General features: G+C 39.8%; 1 protein-coding gene across 13 annotated transcripts in view; it reads right to left on the bottom strand.

Moving 5' to 3' along the window:
- Window positions 1-23,599, bottom strand: part of ANO4 (anoctamin 4) — a 433,131-nt gene that overhangs the window by 18,967 nt on the left and 390,565 nt on the right. For all 13 annotated transcript variants that reach the window (XM_018048154.1, XM_018048157.1, XM_018048156.1 and 10 more), the window contains 3 exons: window positions 20,290-20,442; window positions 19,157-19,304; window positions 12,482-12,601 (listed from right to left, as the gene is read on the bottom strand). In XM_018048154.1, coding sequence (XP_017903643.1) covers window positions 12,482-12,601; window positions 19,157-19,304; window positions 20,290-20,442 — 421 coding nt within the window. The remainder of the gene's footprint in view (window positions 1-12,481; window positions 12,602-19,156; window positions 19,305-20,289; window positions 20,443-23,599) is intronic.

Here is a 23,599-nt window from a genome sequence, read left to right as displayed (position 1 = left end):
GTGTGGATCACAATAAACTGTGGACAATTCTGAAAGAGATGGGAATATCAGACCACCTAACCTGCCTCTTGAGAAATCTGTATGCAGGTCAGGAAGCAACAGTTAGAACTGGACATGGAACAACAGACTGGTTCCAAATAGGAAAAGGAGTACGTCAAGGCTGTATATTGTCACCCTGCTTATTTAACTTATATGCAGAGTACATCATGAGAAACGCTGGGCTGGAAGAAGCACAAGCTGGAATCAAGATTGCTGGGAGAAATATCAATAACTTCAGATATGCAGATGACACCACCCTTATGGCAGAAAGTGAAGAGAAGCTAAAAAGCCTCTTGATGAAAGTGAAAGAGGAGAGCGAAAAAGTTGGCTTAAAGCTCAACATTCAGAAAACAAAGATCATGGCATCTGGTCCCATCACTTCATGGGAAATAGATGGGGAAACAGTGGAAACAGTGTCAGACTTTATTTTGGGGGGCTCCAAAATCACTGCAGATGGTGACTGCAGCCGTGAAATTAAAAGACGCTTATGCCTTGGAAGAAAGGTTATGATCAACCTAGATAGTATATTCAAAAGCAGAGACATTACTTTGCCAACTAAGGTCTGTCTAGTCAAGGCTATGGTTTTTCCTGTGGTCATGTATGGATGTGAGAGTTGGACTGTGAAGAAGGCTGAGCGCCGAAGAATTGATGGTTTTGAAATGTGGTGTTGGACAAGACTCTTGAGAGTCCCTTGGACTGCAAAGAGATCCAAGCAGTCCATTCTGAAGGAAATCAACCCTGGGATTTCTTTGGAAGGAATGATGCTAAAGCTGAAGCTCCAGTACTTTGGCCACCTCATGTAAAGAGTTGACTCATTGGAAAAGACTCTGACGCTGGGAGTGATTGGGGGCAGGAGGAGAAGGGGACGATCGAGGATGAGATGGCCGGATGGCATCACGGACTCGATGGACGTGAGTCTGAGTGAACTCTGGGAGATGGTGATGGACAGGGAGGCCTGGCATGCTGCTGTTCATGGGGTTGCAAAGAGTCGGACACGACTGAGAGACTGAGCTGAGCTGAACTGAACTGATAATTTGAAATAAGGAAGAGAGATGTTTCCAGCCTTTTCTTCTTTCTTAGGGTTTCTTTGGGTATTCTGGGTGTTTTGTTCAGTTCAGTCGCTCAGTTGTGTCCGGCTCTTTGCGCCCCCATGAACCACAGCACACCAGGCCTCCCTGTCCACACAGATTTTACGATTATTCTACTCCTGCGAAAAATGCCATTGGGATTTTGATAAGGATTGTACTGAATCTGTATATTGCTTTGGGTAGTATGGACATTTTAACAATATTAATTCCTATAATCCATAAGTATGAAGCATTTTTAAAAATGTGTGTTTTCAGTTTATTCTATCAGTGTCTTACAGTTTTCAGTGTACAGGTCTTTCATTTCCTTGGTTAAATTTATTTCTAGACATTATTTCTGATGCAATTGTAAATGGGATTGTTTTCTTAATTTCTATTTCTGACAACTTGTTGTTAGTGTATAGAATTATTTGTATACTGATTTTATATCATGCAACTTTACTGAATTTATTAGTTCAAAACAGTGTTTTGATTTTCTATATAGAATATCATGTCATCTCCAAATAAGTGACCATTTTACCTTTTCCTTCTTGATTTGGATCCTTTTATTTCTTTTCTTTTTTAGCCTAGGACTTCCAATACTAGGTTGCAAAAAAAGTGGTGAGAGCCTCCTTGCTTTGTTGCTGATTTTAGAGGAATAGCTTTCATTTCAGCTTCTCACGTTTGAGTGTGACATTAGCTATGGGTTTGTCATATATAGCCATGATTATGTTGACATGCATGTAGTCACTCTATAACCAGTTTGTTGAAAGGGTTTTTTTTTATCATAATTGATGTTAAATTTTGTCAAAATTTTTTCCTGCATTTTTGAGATGATTGATTTTTATTTTGTCAGTGTGGTATATCACATTGATTTGCATATGTTGAGCCATCCTTGCAATCCTAGGATAAATCCCACTTGCTTATGGTGTATGAGCCTTTTAATATATTGTTGAATTTGGTTTGCTAATATTTTGTTGAGAATTTCTGCATTTATATTCATCAGTATCATTGGCCTGTAATTTCTCGGTGTCTTGTTTGTGTCTTGTGGTGCCCTTGTCCCAGTAATGCTGGCAACGTAAAATGACTTTGGAGCATTCCCACCTCTGCTGTTTTTTGAATGAGTTTGAGAAAAATTGGTATTAATAGAATATTAGTAGAATCTGACTAATAGTAGAATTTATTTTACTATTTAGAAGAATGCATAGTGAAGCCATCTGCTTCTGGACTTTGTTTGCTGGGAGGTTTTTGATTACTGATGCACTCTCTTTATTAGTAGTACTCAGTTCAGATTTTCTTTCTTTCTGGTTCAGTCTTGGTAGATTATATGTCTAGGAATTTTTCCATCTTTTCTAGATTGCCAAATTTGTTGGCATATAATTGTTCCTAATAGTCTCTTAGGATCATGAGTATTTCTGTGGTATCAGTTGTAATATCTCTTCTTGATTTCTGGTTTTATTTGAGTCCTCTTTGTTTTTTGGTGAGTGAGTCTAGTTAAAGGTTTGTTGAGTTTGTTCATTGTTAAAAGAATCAGCTCTTAGTTTCATCTTTTTAGTTTTATTTCCACTCTGAACTTTATTTCCTTCCTTCTATTAACTTTGGACTTTGTTCTAGTTCCTTGAGATGTAAAGTTATGCTGTTTGAGACCTTTCTTGTTTCCTAAGGTAGGCATTTACTACTGTCACCTTGCCTCATAGAACTGCATTTGCCGCATCCTATGTTTTGGTATGTTGTATTTTTCATTTTCAAATGTCTCAAGGTAATTTTTGACTTCTCTTTTGATTGCTTTGAACCATTGGTTGTTCTGTAGCATGTTGTTTAGTTTCCACATATTTGTAAATTTTCCAGTTTTCTTTCTGTAATTGATTTCTTGCTTCATTTCATACCATTATGGTCAGAAAATATGCTTGATATGATTTCAGTCTTCTAAATTTATTGAGACTTGTGGCATAACATGATATATCCTGGAGAATGTTCCACGTGCACTTGAGAAGATGTAAATTCTGTTTCTTTTGATGGAATGTTCTGTACTTATCTGTTAATAACGTCCTTTTGTCTAAAGTCCTTTAAGACCAATGTTTATTGATTTTTTGTTGTTGTTGTTGGTTTCTTTGGATGAGCCACTGTGGTATAAAAGTCCCCTAGTATTATTGTACTGCTGTTTATTTCTTCCTTTAGGCATGTCAATATTTGGTGTATATAGTTAGGTGCTCCTGTGTTGGGAAATATATTTTCTTGTTGGGTTGACCCCTTTATCAGTATGTAATGACAGTCTTTTGTTATTATTTTGTTTTAAAGTCTATTTTGTCTGATGTAAGTCTAGATACTCCAACTTTCATTAGATTTCCATTTTCACAAAATACATTTTTTCCATCCCTTCATGTTTGAGTTGTTTGTGTTTTTGCATCTGAAATGAGTCTTTTGTAGGCAGCACACAGATATCTTACTTTTTTCTTCCATTCAGCCACTCAATGTCTTTTGACAGGAGAATTTAATTCACTTACACTGAAAATAGTTATTGATGGGTATGTACTTATTTCCATTTTGTTTCTTCTTTTCTGGCTATCGTGTAGTTCTCCTTGTTCCTTTCCCTTTCTCTTGCTTTCTTCCTTTTGGGTTTGACTTTCTTCAGTGTTATCATTAGAGTCTACTATCTTTTGTGTTGTACTATAGGTTTCTGCTTTGTGGTTAGCATAAGGCACACATATAATAGCTTGTATTTATAACAGTCGATTTTAAGTTGATTGCAACCTAAGTTTGAATGTTTTCTAAGGTGCTACGTTTTTAGCATTCTAAAGCTCCCCTTATGTTTTATGTTTCTAATGTGACAATTCACATTTTTATTATCTTGTGTATCCCTTAACTAATTATTGTAGTTATAGTCATTTTTTGGACTTTTTTCTTATAACTTTCATACTAACTTTATAACTGATTATTCCACTACGTTTTCTATATATTGATCTTTACCAGGGAGTTTTACAGTTTCATGAGTTTTCTTGTCACTAATTGTGAGCTTTGGTTAGGGCTTCCAAAACTATATTGAACAAAAGTGGTGAAGGTGGACATCCTTGTCTTATTTCTGGTCAGAGAAGAAAAGCTTTGAGTTTTTCACTGTTCAGTATGTTGTTAGCTGTAACTTTGTCATCAGTTCAGTTCAGTCGCTTAGTAGTGTCCGACTCTTTGAGACCCCATGGACTGCAGCACACCAGGCTTCCCTGTCCATCACCAACTCCTAGAGGCTACTCAAATTCATGTCCATCACGTTAGTGATGCCATTCAACCATCTCATCCTCTGTCGTCCCCTTCTCCTCCCACCTTCAATCTTTCCCAGCATCAGGGTCTTTTCAAATGAGTCAGTCCTTCGCATCAGGTGGCCACAGTATTGGAATTTCAGCTTCAGCATCAGTACTTCCAATGAATACTCAAGACTGATTTCCTTTAGGATGGACTGGTTCGATCTTCTTGCAGTCCAAGGGACTCTCAAGAGTCTTTTCCAACACCACAGTTCAAAAGCATGAATTCATTAGTGTTCAGCTTGATTTATAGTCCAACTCTCACACCCATACATGACTACTGGAAAAACCATAGCTTTGACTAGACGGACCTTCGTCAGTAATGTCTCTGCTTTTTAATATGCTGTCTAGGTTGGTCATAGCTTTTCTTCCAAGGAGCAAGTGTCTTTTTATTTCATGGCTGCAGTCACCATCTTCAGTGATTTTGGAGCCCAAGAAAATAATTTCCATTTTTTCCCCATCTATTTGCCATGAAGTGATAGGACTAGATGCCATGATCTTCGTTTTCTGAATGTTGAGCTTTAAGCCATCTTTTTCACTCTCCTCTTTCACCTTCATCAACAGGCTCTTTAGTTCTTCTTCACTTTCTGCCATAAGGGTGGTGTCATCTGCATATTTGAGGTTATTGATATTTCTCCCGGCAATCTTGATTCCAGCTTGTGCTTCTTCCAGTTCAGCATTTCTCATGATGTACTCTGCATATAAGTTAAATAAGCAGGGTGACAATATACAGCCTTGACATACTCCTTTCCCAATTTGGAACCAATCTGTTGTTCCATGTCCAGTTCTAACTATTGCTTCTTGACCTGCATACAGATTTCTCAAGAGGCAGGTCAGGTGGTCTGGTATTCACATCTCTTTTATCCACAGTTTATTGTGATCCACAGTCAAAGGCTTTGGCATAGTCAATAGAGCAGAAGTAGATGTTTTTCTGAAACTCTCTTGCTTTTTTGGTGATCCAACGGATGTTGACACTTTGATCTCTGTTCCTCTGCCTTTTCCAAATCCAGCTTGAACATCTGGAAGTTCTTGGTTCATGTAATGTTGAGCCTGGCTTGAAGAATTTTGAGCATTACTTTGCTAGCGTGTGAGATGAGTGCAACTGTGCAGTAGTTTGAACATTCTTTGGCATTGCCTTTCTTTGGGATTGGAATGAAAACTGACCTTTTCCAGTCCTGTGGCCACTGCTGAGTTTTCCAAATTTGCTGGCATATTGAGTGCAGCACTTTCACAGCATCATCTTTTAGGATTTGAAATAGCTCACCTGGAATTCCATCACCTCCACTAGCTTTGTTCGTAGTGATGCTTCCTAAGTGCCACTTGACTTCACACTCTAGGATATCAGGCTCTAGGTGAGTGATCACACCATTGTGGTTATCTGGGCCATGAAGATCTTTTTTGTATAGTTCTTCTGTGTCATATATGGCCTTTATTATGTTGAAGTATGTCCCCTCTGGGCCTTCCAGGTGGTGTTAGTGGTAAAGAACATGCCCGCCAATGCAGGAGATGTAATAGACATGGGTTTGATCCCTGGGTTCCCCTGGAGGGGGCATGGCAGTGCACTCTAGTATTCTTGCTTGGAGAGTCCATGGACAGAGCAGCCCGGCAGGCTACAGTCCATAAGTCACAAAGGGTCAGATACAACTGAAGCAACTTGTTGTGTATGTACGCATGTCTGCTCTATGCCCATTTTCTGGAGAGTTTTTTTTTTTTTATCATAAATTGTGTTAAACTTTGTCAAAAGCTTTTTCTGAAACTATTGGGATGACCATATGGTTTTTATTCTCCAGTATATGATGTTATATACCATACTGATTGATGTGCCAATATTGAAAAATCCTTGTATTTCTGGGATAAATTTCACTTGATCATAGTGTATAATCCTTTTAATGTATTGTTCGATTCAGTTTGCTAGTATTTTGTTTTAGGATTTTTGCATCTATGTTTATCAGTGATATTGGCCTGTAATTTTCTTTGGTATCTTTATCTGGTTTTTATATCAGGGTGATGATGGCTTCATAGAATGAGTTTGGAAGTGCTTTTTCCTCTGCAATTTTTTGGAACAGTTTCAGAAGGATAGTGGTAACTCTTCTCTAAATATTTGATAGAATTCTCCTGTGAAGCAGTCTGGCCCCAGACTGTGGTTTGTTCAGTTCAGTTCAGTTCAGTCTCAGTTATGTCCGACTCTTTGTGACCCCATGGACTGCAGCACACCAGGCTTCCCTGTCCATCACCATCTCCTGGAGCTTGCTCAAACTCATTTGGTTTGTTGGGAGTTTTAAAATCACAGTTTCCATTTCAGTGCTTGTGATTGGTATGTTCGTATTTTCTATTTTCTCCTGGTTTAGTCTTGGGAGATTGTAGTTTCTAAGAATTTGTCCATTTCTTCTAGGTTGTCCATTTTATTGGCATATAGTTGCTTGTAGTAGTCTCTTCTGATCCTTTGTATTTCTGTCGTGTTCATCGTAACTTCTCCTTTTTCATTTCTCATTTTATTTTATCAAGCCCTCTCTCTTTTTATCTTGCTGAGTCTGGTTAAAGATTTATCAATTTTGTTTGCCTTTTCAAAGAATCAGCTTTTAGTTTCGTTGATCTTTTCTATTATTTTCATTGTCTCTATTTATTTCTGCTCTGATCTTTATGATTTCTTTCCTTCTACCAACTTTGGGAATTTGTTTGTTCTTCTTTCTCTAGTTGCTTCAGGTGTAAGATTCGGTTGAGATTCTTGTTTCCTGAGGTAAGACTGCATTGCTGTACCTTCCTTCTTAGAACTGCCTTTGCTGCATCCCACAGGTTTTGGATCATCCTGCTTTTGTTTTGATTTGTCTCTCTTTTTTCAATTTTCTCTTTGATTTCTTCAGTGATCCATTGGTTGTACAAGAGCATATTGTTTAACCTCCATGTGTTTGTGTTTTTTTAGTTTTTTTTGTTGTTGTTGTAGCTGATAATCTCATAATCAGAGAAGATGGTTGATATGATTTCAGTTTTCTTAAATTTACCAAGGCTTGCCTTGTGGCCCAGCATGTGATCAAACTGGAGAATGCTCCATGTGCACTTCAGAATGTGTGTTCTGATGGTTTTGGATGGAATGCTCTATAAATATAAATAAGTCTATCTGGTCTGTCATTTAAGGCCTGTGTTTCCTTACTGATTTTCTATATGGATGATCTGTCCATTGATGAAAGTGGGGTGTTAAAGTCCCCCATTATTATTGTGTTCCTGTTGATTTCTCCTTTTATGGCTATTAGTATTTGCCTTATGTATTGAGGTGCTCCTTTGTTGAGTGCATGTGTACTTACAATTGTCGTATTTTCCTCTTGGATTGATCTCTTGATCATTTTGTAGTCCTCTTCTTTGGTCTCCTGTAACAGTCTTTAAAGTCCATCTTGTCTGATATGAGTAGTGCTGCTCCAGCTTTCCTTTGACTTCCATTTGCATGGAATACCTTTCTCCATCCTCTCACTTTCAGTTTGACTGTGTCCCTAGATCTGAAGTGGGTCTTTATGTGTGTGTGTGCACGTGCACTCAGTGGTGTCTGACTCTCTGCAACCCTGTGGACTATAGCCTGTCAGGCTCCTCTGTTCATGGGATTTCCCAGGCAAGGATACTGGAGTGGGTTGCCACTTCCTTCTCCAGGGGATCTTCCCGGCCCAGGGATCGAACCTGCATCTCTTGTCTCCTGTGTTTGTGGGTGGGTTCTTTATCAACTGAGCCACCTGGTAGACAGCATATATATGGGCCTTGTTTTTTGTATCCATTCATCCAGTCTGTGTCTTGATTGCAGTATTTAATCTGTTTCTGTTTCAGGTAATTATCAATATGTATGTTCTTATTGCAATTTTGTTAATTGTTTTGCATTTATTTTTGTAATTCACTTTTCTTCCCTTCCTCTTTTGTTCTCCTGTGATTTGATGACTACCGTTAGAGTTGTGTTTGGATTCCTTTTTCTTTATTTGTGTGTATCTATTGTAGATTTTCAGTTTGTGGTTCCCATGAGGTTTTGATATAGCAATCTATATATGTACACACACATACATATAAACGATTAAGTTGCTGGTTTCTTAATTTCACATGCATTTCCAGTGTCCTGCATTTGTGCTCACCTTTTCTCAAGATTGCTGGTTTTGATATCATATTTGTGTATGGGATGATTTCCTATCTTCATAATTTGTTTCTAGTTGTGGCCTTTTCTTTTTCACCTAGAGAAGTTCCTGTAGCATTTGTTGCAAAGCTGGTCTGATAGTGCTGAATTCTCTTAGCTTTGGCTTGTCTGTAAAGCTTTTGATTTCTCTGTTAAATCTGAATGAGAGTCTTGCTGAGTAGAGTATTCTTGGTTGTAGGTTCTTCCCTTTCATCATTGTAAATACACTGTGCCACTTTCTTCTGGCCTGCAGAGTTTCTGCTGAAGAATCATCTGATAACCTTATGGGAATTCCCTTGTATGTTATTTGCTGTTTTTCCCTCATTGCTTTTAGTATCTTTCCTTTGTCTTTAATTTTTGTCAAATTGATTACTATATGTCTTGGCATGTTCCTCCCTGGGTTTATCCCATAAGGAACTCTCTGCATTTCTGGGTCTTGAGTGACTCCTTTCCCATATAAGGGAAGTTTTCAGCTATTATCTCTTCAAATATCTTCTCAGGTCCTTTCGCTTTCTTGGACCCCTGTTATACAAATGTTGGCACAATTAATGTTATTCCAGAGGTCTCTTAACTGTCCTCATTTCTCTTCATTCTTTTTTTAGAAATTCTATTCCGTGACAGTGATTCCCACCACCCTGTCTTCCAGCTCACTTATGCATTCTTCTGCCTGTTATTCTGCTTTTGATTTCTTCTACTGGATTTTTCATTTCAGTTACTGTACTGTTCACCTCTGTTTGTTCTTTAGCTCTAGGTCTTTGTTAAACATTTATCTTCTTGATCTATGCCTCCATTCTTTTTCCAAGCTCTTGGATCATCTTTACTGTCATTGTTCTGAATTCTTTTTAGGGTAGATGGTCTGTCTCCACTTCATTTAGTTGTCTTTCTGAGGCTTTATCTTGTTCCTTCATTTGGGACATATTCCTTGGCTGTCTTATTTTGTCCAGCTTTCTGTGATTGTGGTTTCCATTCTGAGGGCTGCAGGATTGTAATTCTTCTTCTGTTGTCTTCAACTTGGTGGATGAGACTGGTCTAAAAGACTTGTTCATGCTTCTTGGTGGGAGGGACTGGTTCCTGCCCACTGGTGGGTGGAATTGGGTCTTGTCACTCTGGGCAGGACCATGTTAAGAGGTGTGTTTATCAGGCAGCTGTGTGCTCAGGAAGACTTTAATCAGCCTATCTGCTGATGAGTGGGGCTATGTTCCCACTTGGTTGGTTGTTTGGCCTGAGTCCTGGCCTGCCAGCTGTTAGGTGAGGCCAGGTCTTGGTGAGAAAATGATGGCCTCCAGGAAGGCTGATGCTAATGAGTACTCCTTAGAACTACATTGACTGTGTGTTTGTCCCTGTAGTGAGTCACAGTTGCCCCCTACCTGTGTAGGAGACCCTCCAATACTAGCAGGTAGGTCTGACCCAGGCTCTTATGAGGTTGCTGTTTCTTTCCCTGGGTCCTGGTGCACACAAGACCCTGTGTGTGCCCTCTAAGAGTGGGAGTTTCTGTTTTCCCCAGACCTGTGGAATTCCTGTGATCAAACCCTGTTAGCCTTCAAAGCCAGATTTTCTGGGGCTCTGCCTGCCATTGCAGGGGACCCTGACATGGGGCTTAGAACTTTCACTCCTGTGGGAGAATTTCTGTGGTATAATTCTTTTCCAGTTTGTGGGTCACCCACTTGGTGTGGCTGTGATTTGATTTTATCATGATTGCACCCTTCCTACTATCCTGTTGTGGCTTCTTCTTTATTTTTGGTTGTAGAATATCTATTTTTGTAGGTTTCTGTAGTTATTAGTTGATGGTTGTTCAGCAGTTATTTGTGACTTTGGTGTTTTTGTAAGAAGAGGTGAGTTCACATCCTTCTACTCTTATCATTTAGTCTGTCTTAAGCAGCAGTGTTTGGAAAGGAACCTTTTTTCTATGCAGTAGGTCTCAACAGTGGGCTTAAAATATTCAGAAAGCCATGTTGTAAACAGATTTTCTGTGATTCAGGCTTTATTGCTCCATTTATAGGACACCTGCAGAGTAGACTTAGCATAATTCTTAAGGGCCCTAGGACTTTCAGAATGGTAAATGAGCACTGGCTTCAACTTCAAGTCTCCAGCTTCATTAACTCTTTAATGAGACAGTCAGCCTGTCCTTTGAAGTTTGAAGTCAGGCATTGACTTCTCTTCTCTAGCTATGAAAGTTCTAGATGACATCTTCTTCCAAATAGAGGCTGTTTCATCTATCTTTAAAATCTGTGTTTACAGTAGTCACCTTCATTAAATATTTTAGATAGATCTGGATAAATAACTGCAGCTGCTACATTCGCACTTGCATGTTATAGGGGTAGCTTCTTTCATTAAACTCATGAACCAATCGCTGCTGCTGCTGCTGCTAAGTCACTTCAGTCGTGTCCGACTCTGTGTGACTCCACAGATGGCAGCCTACCAGACTCCTCCGTCCCTGGGATTTTCCAGGCAGGAGTACTGGAGTGGGTTGCCACTGCCTTCTCTGCCAACCTCTGCTAGCTTCAAACTTTTCTGTAGCTTCCTCATCTATCTCAGATCTCACGGAATTGAAAGAGTGAGGGTCTCTCCCTGGATTAAGCTTTGGTTTAAGGAAAGGTTGTTGCTGGTTTGATCTTTAGTACAGATCACTAAAACTTTCTTCAGATCATCAATAAGGGTGTTTTACTTCTCATTTGGGTGTTCACTGGAGTAGCACTTTAAAGTTCCTCCAAGAATTTTTCCTTCGCATTTATAACCTGGCAAACTGTTTGGTTTAAGATGCCTAACTTTGGGCTTACCCCTGCTTTCAACATGCCTTCCTCACTAAGCTTAGTAATTTCTTGCTTTTAATTTTAATTTCTAGCTTTTAATTTAAAGTGAGAGATGTGAGGCTTTCCTTCCTCTTGAACACTTACAGGCCATTGAAAGGTTGTTATTTGGCCTAATTTCAATATTCTTGTGTCAGGGAAGAGGGGAGTCCAAGGAGAGGGAGAGCAGGGAAAAAGTAAGTCAGAACACATATAACATTTATCAAGTAAATCCACTGTCTTTCTTACATGGGCATGGTTTGTAGCACCCCACAACAATTATAATAGTAACACCAAAGATCACTGATTATAGGTCACCACAGCAAATATAATAATGAAAAAATTTGAAATATGGTGATAATTACCAAAATGTGCCAGAGTCACAAAGTGATCAAATGCTCTTGGAAAAACAGCACTGATGGACTTTCTCAACCCAGGATTGCCACAAACCTTGTGAAGTGAAGTGGAAGTTGCTCAGTCCCGTCCAGCTCTTTGCGACCCCATGGACTCTACAGACCATGGAATTCTCCAGGTCAGAATACTGGAGTGGGTAGCCTTTCCCTTCTCCAGGGGATCTTCCCAACCCAGGGATTGAACCCAGGTCTCCCGCATTGCAGGAGGATTCTTTACCAGCTGAGTCACAAGGGAAGCCCAAGAGTATTGTAGTGGGTAGCCTATCCCTTCTCCAGTGGATCTTCCCAACCCAGGAATCAAATCGGGGTCTCCTGTGGATTCTTTACCAACTGAGCTATCAGAGACATCACAAACCTTAAACCTTTAAAAAATGCAGCATCTGTGAAGAGCACAAAAATGAGATATGCCTATGTGTAACGAGCTGCTTTTCTCTGCTGCTTCTAATATTCTCTACTTCTCTTAACTTTTGACACTTTAACTATGATGTCTTAGTGGGGATCTCTTTGGGTTCCTCTTACATGGGCTTCCTGGATCTAGAAGCTTGGGACTCACCTCCGAGATTGTGTTTTACTCCGTCTGGGTCACAGCTTGGTGAAGAGATTTAAAAATCCTCCAGAGGACTGTAATGTATAGTTAAGTTTGAGGATCCCTGCTTTAAAGCCGCTCAGTCAAAAAGGCTGTTATCTGAGCAACACCTCCCCACGACAGAGCCAGCCCAGCTGAGGGTAACTGTGCTGCACTTACCTGCAGTACTTGAGAGGCGTCCCCGAGAACTCACTGCCATCAGACTCAGGTTCAGACCTGTTCTCAAAGTCAGAAATCCGGAATACAGACAAGCTGGCATTCACGTAGCCAACCATGCACCTAAAAGTGAAAACAGGTTCTGTAATTAGGCCTCTGATCACCTTTGCATCCAATCCACTGAGGGTCTACTTGCTAGAAATTCCTGCAGTTATAGGTGTCTTACCTGGCCCTCTCTTGTCACAGCACTCAAGCCGGAATACACTGAAAAACCCTGGCTATGTTAAATGAGAAACAAGTCATTTCTTTTGTTCTGGTCCTTTTTGTGCAGAATCATCATATAGAACAGCACTACCCCAAACAATGCTTTGGTGAAACGGTGAAAGCACTGCATAATCAGTATAAATTAGGTCACTACTTCTTTCATAAATACACACATACATGTACACATAATCACATTCCTTCATTACTGGTTGTCTATACTTTCTTATGTGGGGTTTCTCAGGTGCCTCAGTAGGTAAAGAACCTCCCTGCAATCCAAGAGATGCCAGAGATATGGGTTCGACTCCTGGGTCAGGAAGATCCCCTGGAGGAGAGCATAGCTACTCACTCCAGTATTCTTGCCTGGAGAATCTCATGGACAGAAGAGCCTGGTGGGCTACAGTCCATAGATTGCAAAGAGTTGGACACGGCTGAAGTGAATGAGCACAGCACATGCTTTCTTATAATGACCTGAATATAATCGGCATGGATATGACACCCCTTCCCCAATTCATCCATGCTACAATCATGCTAGACTGTTTCCTTCATGTATCATATGCCTTCATGCCTCTGCTTCTGTTGGGATTCCTTACTCATTTCGTACAAGTGGTAACAGTGTCCATCCTCCGATGGCTAGCTGAGATGCCATCTCTTGTGTGAAGATGTCCTAATATGCCTAGTCAGAAGCTTCATTCCCTTCTGTGGTCCTGCTGTATTTAGCTTATAGCTTATATAGGCCATATAGCTTATCCTAGAGTTGGCTGCATACATGTATGTCTTCTCCTTTGGACTGTAGTGTTTTTTATTTTTGGATCAAAAGAGGTGTCATCGATACTTTGGTATTCTAGGATAGTCTCACACAGTGTAGGAATCCAGTAAATATTGAATTTAATGGATTTGATTGGAGGGGACCTAAAGTACCAGGGGTTCTATCAAGGTCTAGAAGATGGATCAGGAATAAAATTATTACCTAGGATTATAAGCTTCTTGAGGACATGGCTTTCAGCCTGTGCTGGGGGTTCAGTATATTACAGTACAAGAAACTTGGGCTTTAGGGTCATATATTGTAGCTTTGCTGCTTTCTAGCCATATCATATTGACAAATTATGCAACTTCTTTAAAGCAACAAAAGTGCCACCTCATAGGGTCACTGTGGGAATAGAATGATGTGTGCAAAACATACCTGCTTATGTACTGCTTATATACTCTGATATACTGCTTAGCATACAGCCAGATCTTAATAAACGTGAGTGGCTATTACTCATTTTATTGCATGCACCTAGCAAGAGGTCAACAAATAGTTATCATCAACTGAAAGAATAAATAATGGCTTTCAGACTCTTCTCATTAATATGTCTGATGTGATTAATCAAAGCTGCTGAATATCAAACCCAAGTGATGACACAGGTATAGTTCTGAGAGGACATGGGTTCTGTATGTGAAGAAAAGGCTGGCCTTAAGTGGACCAAGCAGAAGGGCTCATTTGTCAAGTCACTCATGAGTGAAAGTAATGATCGGTGTGTGTGTAACATGCCCTTCTCCCACTGGTAGCAGGCCTCCCCATCACTCCTTAAAAGGGTAATTTGAAATGATTTCTCCCTCATTTATGAACTGCCTAGAACATGACATGAAAACAAATCAGTATCTTGGTGATAATTAGTTGTCAGAGAGGGAGCCGGTTTTGTGAAATACAGAGCAGAGTCTTCTCAGGAGCTGGGCTATGGGAAGGGAAAGGTGCTCTGGAAACTGGCAAAAAACAGGCCCTTGTTGAAATGGAATAATTATTTTCAGGCCCTCCCACACTCTTCTCTCATAAAGTAGCCCTGAGCTTTACTAATATTAAAGCTGCTTGTCTAATGGCGGCTCCGTTTCAAAAACCTCAATTGAGAACTTAAATTCAAATGAAACATCTGTCTCATGGGCTGAACACCTTAAAGCCTCAAAATAAAAGGGATATGTCACTAAACTGTTTATTAAGCATATTCATTTGATGTCACTCATAAATCAAGCTGAAAATATGCCTTTAGTGGGCATGTACTCCCTCTGGGTCCAAAGCGTTACATGTGAAGCCAGTACATACATACATAATTGTCAACTGTATAAGTCTTTTTTCCATGTTATTTTCATAACCAGAGGAGGAGGAGGGCTGCTGATGCTGAAGTGTCTAGGCAGTTCTCTGTCTCCACTGTGGGAGAATCTTGGCTTGCCAGCATCAAATAGTTGGGACGCCCATCAGCTCAGGGAACTGAGGTTTCCTGCGCTTTGCTGTATGATGTGCTTCATGCCTAGTGGCAGCCACGCGTCAGCGCAGTGGCCTCCTGTTACGGCAGGAAGGCCGCAGGCAGCGGCAGACCCCAGGTCTGCTATTCAGGCTGTTGCCCGGTGGTCTGTGTACCCTCAGTGTGGCTCAGCCCCAGCTCCCAGTGAGACACAGGGAAGATGAGGCTGCACTGATCATCAGGGAGGAGTGAGAGGAATGGAGAAAAAGGTATCAAACAGAAGAGGTGTTTCCTGGGAACATAAAATAAAAATTTCCTTAAGGGGCTGGCAGGTAGCCTCCGCAGGCATTGCTAAGAAAGGAGATTCAGAAAAACGTCTTATGAAAGGCAGCATTGTTTGAATTAGAGTGCATACCTTGTCCAAATGTCTGAGAAGACATTTTAAACGTGAGAATTTTGGTTTTAACACTACTCATTATTTACTGCTTTCCATCCTTTACTATGGGGGAAAAGGATGAACTAGAGATAATTATTATACTTGGCTTCCTTGGTGGCTCAGACAGTAAAGAATCTACCTGTCGTGGAGGAGACCTGGGTTCAATTTCCTGGATCGGGAAGATCCCCTGGAGGAGGGAATGGCAACCCACTCTAGTATTCTTGCCTGGAGAATTCCAGAGAATCCTGGCAGGCTATAGTCCGTGGGGTCACAAAGAATTGGACACGGCTGAGTGACTAACACACACACTCATTATTATACTTACTCTAACTATTATCTGGGAGAGAACAGAATGAGAAGTTGACTTTTGAATCTGTTGATTCCAGGTCAAACTCACTGCAGAGTATCTTTGAATTCTGCCAAAATAAATTTGCTTTTGAGGTTTTAGGCATTGTGACTCACAAAGCATGGGGTGAAAGGGCAAAAAATCCAGGGGAAATGAGATCAGGTTTGTGCATTTAAAGTTAGACATGTTTTTTAGATGACTATAATAAATGACTTAAGCAACTAACACTTTCACTTAACCATCAGCTTTATCTTTTGAAATACAACTTATGATGTTGATCTATTTAATTAATTTATAGTTTATAAATATAGTTCATTCAGATATTCATAACCCATTCTGTGAAAATTTGAGCAGTGTCCTTGATCAAGTCTGTAACTCCTTATGAGATCACTATTTCTACAGGAAAATTAGCTTGATTTTATTTATCACTACATCATGTACACCAGGTACATACCTCACAGTAATTCTTGGGCCTGCATATATCCTTAGAGAATGTTGGCAAACTGTAAGAGAAAGTTCCCAAACTGTAATCTATGTCTATCTGATACCAAAGTAATTAGTTTGATGCATTCATTGAGGGTAAGGGATCAAACTGATAAAATCGGTTATTTGTGCTTTCTGGGAAAAAAAAATTAGTTTGTTGATTGAAATTTTAACTCTGATTGGCAGGATTTTATAATTTGCACCTTCAATTTTATTTCACAATTTCTGCCTTCTGATGTCTGCCCAGAGGTGATTTCAGTTATCTAAGCTCTTTTTTTCGGAGAAGGCAATGGCACCCTACTCCAGTACTCTTGCCTGGAAAATCCCATGGATGGGGGAGCCTGGTAGGCTGCAGTCCCTGGGGTTGCTAAGAGTCGGACATGACTGAGCGACTTCCTTTCACTTTTCATTTTCATGCATTGGAGAAGGAAATGGCAACCCACTCCAGTGTTCTTGCCTGGAGAATCCCAGGGACAGGGGAGCCTGGTAGGCTGCCGTCTATGGGGTCGCACAGAGTCGAACACGACTGAAGCGACTTAGCAGCAGCAGCAGCAGCAGCAGCAAGCTCTTTTTTAAAGGGCCCCTGGGAAGATACCCTCAAAGAGGAAGTGACTTCATTTTATAATCAATAAACAGTCTGATCACAGGCAGCAGGAAAGACAGAGTGTCTTAAGAGGGAAGGTGACATCTGAAATACTCTTGTGTACCCATGGTGTGGAGACCATGCCTCAAACCACAGTGTTCCAGATCTGGCTGAAAATGAGACTGTCTTCCCCACTGTGTCACTGAAGACTTGTCTGCAGAGCATCTGTGCTGGTGGAGAGACTAGTTGGAACACATGACTAAGAATAACTGAAGCACGCTGTCATAGGGACAAGGGGCCTGTGAACTGAATGACCCTGGATGTAGGCTTGAAATTCTCATCTGTGGAGGAGCCAGGGAAGCCTGAAAGGTAAGGAGGCCTGAAGGAAACCTGGAAGTTTGGAGAAAGGTGATGGGTCTCGTTGGAGTACTGTTGACTTAGGGTCAGTTTAAATTGAAATATGACATTTCTACAACTGGATTAAATCATGAGTGGGATTTGACTATGACTGCACGTGCTACCCTAGAAGCCTATGACATCTAAAATTTGATAACGCTGCTCCTCTATGAGTTCAGTCATCTCTGAAGTATTTTTAAATTGGAAAAAGAAGAAACCTGAAAAGGATAATAGAGTAGCTGGCGGGGCAGAAAATAAGATTCCTGGAGAAACAGACAAATGTAACTACTTGAAAACAAAAATGAACAATGGAGTAGAAGATTAAAAAGTAGATGTATAAATATTGAAGGTGGCAAAGGTTAAGAGAAAGGTTGTTTAAAAAAAAGGGGGTGCTGCCTGGAGGACACAATAAAACTGAAATGAGGCCATTTAGATAAATCCTAATCACCATGAACACTGTCTTAAATCTAATAGGCTGCCAAAAGTCTAAAGAATTGATTCACTATTAACTGTTCATAATGTTGCTATTTTGTTTTTTGGTTCCCTCTAGAACAAGACAGGTTTCACAGTATTTGAAATAAGGGAAGAATGGGAATAACCACTGGAATTTAAACCCCACAGAGTTGACTATTGATGAGTGGGATAATGGTTTACTGGCACAGGCCTTGAGAGCTATGAGGTTCAGGATGAGGCCTGCCTTGTAATTAATTTTGGATTTAATCTCTCAATCTCTTTCTGCGCTTCAAAATGAGGGTAATAATACATGTCCTCACTCCCTGAATTGTTTTGAGAATCAAAACATACGTGAATGTGGCTTGAACATAGGTAAGCTTTTCTAGGCTAAGTCAAGCACAAAATGTTGACAACGGTTTCAGTTAGAAAGAAATGCATACATAGTACAACTTAAGTCTTTAAATCTTTCTTAAAATGGGAAGGTATGCTCACTTAAAGTTGCTAGAGTATACATGTTTAACAAGCACGTGGCTAATGTAGTAATGAACTTTATAGAAATTTCCTCAAATAACTGGATTGTGAGCTGGACCTAGACTACACATGCATGAATTCAGCCAACTCTGTTTGGTAGCAGTGTCCTCCTTGAGGGCTGATGGAACTATAATAGCTACAGATGATGAATTAATTTGGCTCAAACCAGTAAGCCAAGAGGCAGGGCTGCTTGTGTGAATAAGCAATAGCCCAAGTGAGATGATTTCTAGGGCACTGAAATGATCCTGTGACGCCAACACACGTTCCACTCTGAGCTACAGACATTTAAACCTCACAATTAGATTATTGTGACATTAACCAAACAGGGTTGTTGTATTATTTCCCATTGAAGTATGTTAGGACTTTTTATATCTTTTTTTCCCAAGGATGTATTAATAGAAGGGAAAGCTAGGGGACATGTTATGATATTGTCAAGGCTTTATCTGACCAGAAATACAGCTTTGGGGATCACTGAGGTGATGCTATAGAACTGATCTCTCAGGGAGTTAAGTTTACCCACTTTGCCTATGATAATATTGACACTGGTCAAGTCAGTAGCCAGGAAAGAAGCATTCAGTTACTTATTCCACAAGTATTTATTGAGTACTTTATGGGTACCTGGCATGTGGTTGCATATTTCCCATATAAAATTTGCAGAGTCTACCTAATGGCACAAAGGGAATCAAATTATATTTTTACAAACTCATAAAAATGGCATAACTATACATCATGTACTACTTTCTTTTTGCTACACAGCATACCACACATTTTTAAATTCATGGTGGGCAAGAGTGGGAAAATGATTAATTGCTCTTCTCACATTTGATTCCATCTAAAACTTTTATGATCTATATGACTCCCAATAATTCCACCTTCCCTACAACAAGCCTTCTTGTCCTGGACTTGGGTGTCCAACCATACACAATGGCTAGGGAATGGGGATTCCATGATGGCTTTACGGCAAACTTACTTTTGCCCAGCTTCTCCTTGGCCCGCACAAGGTCCATACTTATAAGCATACACCAAGCGAGGGATAAAGTCAGATGTGATCGCTATCACAAATGCATTTGTAATAACGGAGAGAATTCCAATGCCTTCAAGAATCCCATACCAAATTCCTATTCAAAGAGAAGTGTTAGTTAATTCCATATACAACAGCAGAGGCAAATAAGTATGAAAACAACGGGGTAACTAATTCTCAATAGTCCTTTCCATGGGTCTTTCCATCATTCCAAATACTGATACTTGCAACCAGAAGGAAGATTTCTGCTTGTAAACACCTTGACACTGAAGAAATTTGCATGCACGTGCCAATGCTCATGACTTAAAACTCAATCAGCTTCAGACATAAGGAGAGAATTCTGGTTGATGATAAGGTACCAAATACCATCTGCTAAGACTGGCTGGCATATGCAGTGTCAAGCTGTCACCAGACTAGGAGATCCTCTGGGTAAGTATAGGATCCTTCCAGTTCATCTTTATGGACCAAGTTCCTGATGCATGACCCAAGGTAGGTGCTCACTGAATGTCTGTCTGTTTCATCTGGAGGTTGAGGCCACTGAGCTAACGTCCACACTGAATTCTTCTTTTTTTTTTTCACACTGAATTCTCTTCCACACACACTGGCTGGGCACCTGCCAGCTCTATATGAAGCACCGAATGCAGAAACGAATAAAAGACACCTGGTTCAACTTAGCACATCTAGTCAAAAACCAAAAGCCATCTCTGCCTCTAGAAAAATGGGACCCTTCTTCCTGTGACTCAGGCAGACATTTAGGAAAGAGCAAAACTAACTGAAGCAAATGCAAGATCTACTTTCAAAAGGAAGTGGTAATAAATCCAATTTTTAAATTCTAGCATCCTAGGATAGAAACAACCAAACTGAGAATCTATTTAAGCACCAATTCTCTAGCACTGGAAATTATAAATTTTCAAACAGGTAACTGTACTTGTTATCTAATATTATTTAAAGCTAATATTATTATTTTGCAAGATTTAGTCATCTTACATGGAAACTATATGTAAATATCTAAAGTTAGTGGCTTTTAATTTTATCTACCAGACGATTAATATCTTTTAAAAACACCCCCAAATCCAACTTACCTATATCTTTGGCCCTTGAAGCTAAAGGTCGCCTCCACTGCGTGACAAATTTATAAGCGTCAAGTCGAATTTCAATTATATTATTCAGTAAGGCCAGAAGTGGTGCTAGGGGAAAAGCTGCCACGAAGATAGTTGTAAATCCAAACTGAAGAACTAGGGAAGGAAAAAGAACAGAGCGTATTGGCTTCCCAGTACTATTTTCAGACGCTTAGTAGTCTGAGTAGGTCACTGTTTTAATCCATGTGCTTGTGCATTTCCTGCCACTTCAGCTGTGTCCCACTCTGTGACCCCATGGACTGTAGCCCACCAGGCTCCTCGGTCCATGGGATTTCCAAGGCAAGAGTACTGAAGCAGGCTGTCATTTCCTCCTCCAGGGGATCTTCCTGACCCAGGGATTGAACCTGCAGGTCTTGAATCTCCTGCATTTGTCAGGTGGATTTTCTACCACTCGGTGCCACCTGGGAAGCCCTATGTTCCCCCAAAGCAAAGGGAACATATCTTCTAGAAAGATGGCCAGGACACTTGAAAAACAGTTGCTCCCTGAGCCTGGAAGCAATGGCACCCTAGGAGTAGTAATCATATCTCAAGTTTTCTAAATACCATTCTCTAGTAAAAGGAACCAGGGCTCCTTGGAGAAATGATTGATTCCAGAGCTATAGCAGGCAAAAGTCAAGAGTGTGGCCAACAGCTTTAGCCACATACAACAATCTGTCAAGGGTTCTTTTTTAATCATAAAAGAGTGTTGAATTTTGCAAATTCTTTTCCTGTATTTATTGAGATATCATATGATTTTTGTATCTCATCCTATTAATCTGATATATTACATTAAAATGTATATATGTTGAACCAGTCATGCATCACAGATAAATCCCACTTGGCTGTAATATGCAATTGTTTTATTGTGTTCTTGAATTTGGCTTGCTAATATTTTGAGAATTTTTGCAGTTGTATTTATCAAGAATATTGGTCCAATGTTATCTTTTCTTGTGGTATCCTTATATGGCTTTGGTATCCAGGTAATGCTGGCCTTGAAGAATGAGTTTGGGGGTGTTCCCTCCTCTTCAATTTTTTTGTAGGTGAGAAGGATTTGTTTTCTTTTAATGTCTGGTAGAATTCACCAGTGAAACTGACTGGTCCTGTGGTTTTTCTGTGTTGGGAGACTTTAGATTACTGATTCTCTCTCTTTAATCATTATTGATCTTTTCATATTTTCTATTTTTTGCTGATTCAGCCTTGGTAGGTTATTTCTAGAAACTTATCTATTTCTTCTAGGTTATATCATAGGGTATTTTTCTTTCTCTCTGACTTACTTTAGATATCCACATGCTGAAAATGGCATTATTTCATTATTTCTTATGGCTGAGTAGTATTCCACTGTATATATATACCACAACTTCTTTATCCATTCATTTGGCAATGAACATTTAGGTTGTTTCATGTCTTGCTATTATAGATAGCACTTCCATGAACATAGGAGTATATGTATCTTTTTGAATTCTAGTTTTGTCCCATTATATGCCCAGGAGTGGGATTATTGGATCATACAGCAACTCCATTTTTAATTTCTTGAGGAACTTCCATACTGGTTTCCATAGTGTCTGCACTAATTTACATTACAACCAATAGTGCAGGAGGGATTCCTTTTTCTCCATACCCTCTCTAGTATTTATTATTTGTAGACTCTCTGATAATGGTCATTCTAATCCTCATGGTAGTTTTGATTTGCATTTCTCTAATAATTAGAGAAAGGCAGGTAAGGTGGTCCTCTCTTGAAGAATTTTCCACAAGTTTGTTGTGAGTCACACAGGCAAAGAAAAGCTTTGGCGTAGTCAATAAAACAGAAATAGATGTTTTTCGGGAATTCTCTTGCTTTTCCTTTGATCCAATGGATGTTGGCAATTTGATCTCAGGTTTCAAAATCAAGACGGCAGAGGAATCAGGTTTGGAAAGTTCCCAGTTATTTTTTTTAAATAAACTCTCTGGCTCCTACTCCCCACTTTCTTCTGGTATACCAATTATTCTCACATTTGTCTGATTGAATCTGATAGTTTGCACAGGGTTTCTTTACTTTTTAAAAAGTCAAATTTCTGTCTTCTTTTGACTGAATTATCTCTATATTCCTATCCTCCAGTCTGGAGAAGGCAATGGCAACCCACTCCAGTATGCCTGGAAAGTCCCATGGACGGAGGAGCCTGGTGGGCTGCAGTCCATGGGATCGCTAAGAGTCGGACACAACTGAGCGACTTCACTTTCACTTTTCACTTTCATGCATTGGAGAAGGAAATGGCAACCCACTCCAATGTTCTTGCCTGGAGAATCCCAGGGACGGGGGAGCCTGGTGGGCTGCCGTCTATGGGCTCACACAGAGTCGGACACAACTGAAGTGACTTAGAAGCAGCAGCATCCTCCAGTCATTTTATTCTTTTTTCCATCTGGTCTGTCCTGTTACCTTCATCTCATTCATTGAATTTTCAGCTCTATAATTTGTTTCTCTTTTATAATTTCAATCTCTTTAGTAAAGGACTCTTTCTGTTCATTAATTTTTTTTGCAAGTTCATTGGACTACCTCCCCATGATTTTTTTGTAGCTCAATGATTTTCTTTACAACTGTTTTGAATTCTTTACCACTTAGATTGAAATATTATTTTTCTTTATGTAATACCACATTTCCTTGATTTTTCATGATGTTTGACCACACATACTTCTGCTTTCATCTTTGAAATAGCAGACACCTACCCCAGCTAAGAATTTATACTTACTTTGCTTCTTTCAATAGTCTTTAAGTCTAGTAATTTCTATTGTATGCCAGACATATAAAAGTTCTAGATCAAGGGTCAGCAAATTATAGCCTGAAGGCCAAATCTGGATAACTCTCTGCTTTGTTTCTTTTTTTAAACCTGTGAGTTAAGAATAGTTTTTACATTTTAAGTAGTTATGTAAATACCTATACAACCATTTAAAATATAATAGCCTCAATCTTGCATCATGACCGCCAAAGTCAAAATTATTTACTGTCTAGCCCTTTAAGAATAAGTTATTGATCTCTGCTCTTAGTGATGTTCTTTTGCAGCAAAGAAGGAGATGATCAGTGTGGTCATGAGTTAAGCCAAGTTAGTCCTGGGGTATGGTTTTTGTAAAGCTCAGTCCACCTGCCTGGCTGTGACAGAACAGGGTGGACCTTTTTCTCTGCCAGTGACCACAGAGGCTCAGTTCTGTCCTTGGAGGGTGTTTACAGTTAGTTCCTTAGCTGCTTGCCCATCACATCTTCAAAATATTACATTATTATAGATAAAGAATGACTTTAAAATCT

Source organism: Capra hircus, chromosome 5, assembly GCF_001704415.2.
Source record: "Capra hircus breed San Clemente chromosome 5, ASM170441v1, whole genome shotgun sequence".
NCBI classification, from domain to species: Eukaryota; Metazoa; Chordata; class Mammalia; order Artiodactyla; family Bovidae; genus Capra; species Capra hircus.
Note: the sequence above shows the minus strand (reverse complement) of the source record. Positions and strands in the feature narration are given on the sequence as shown.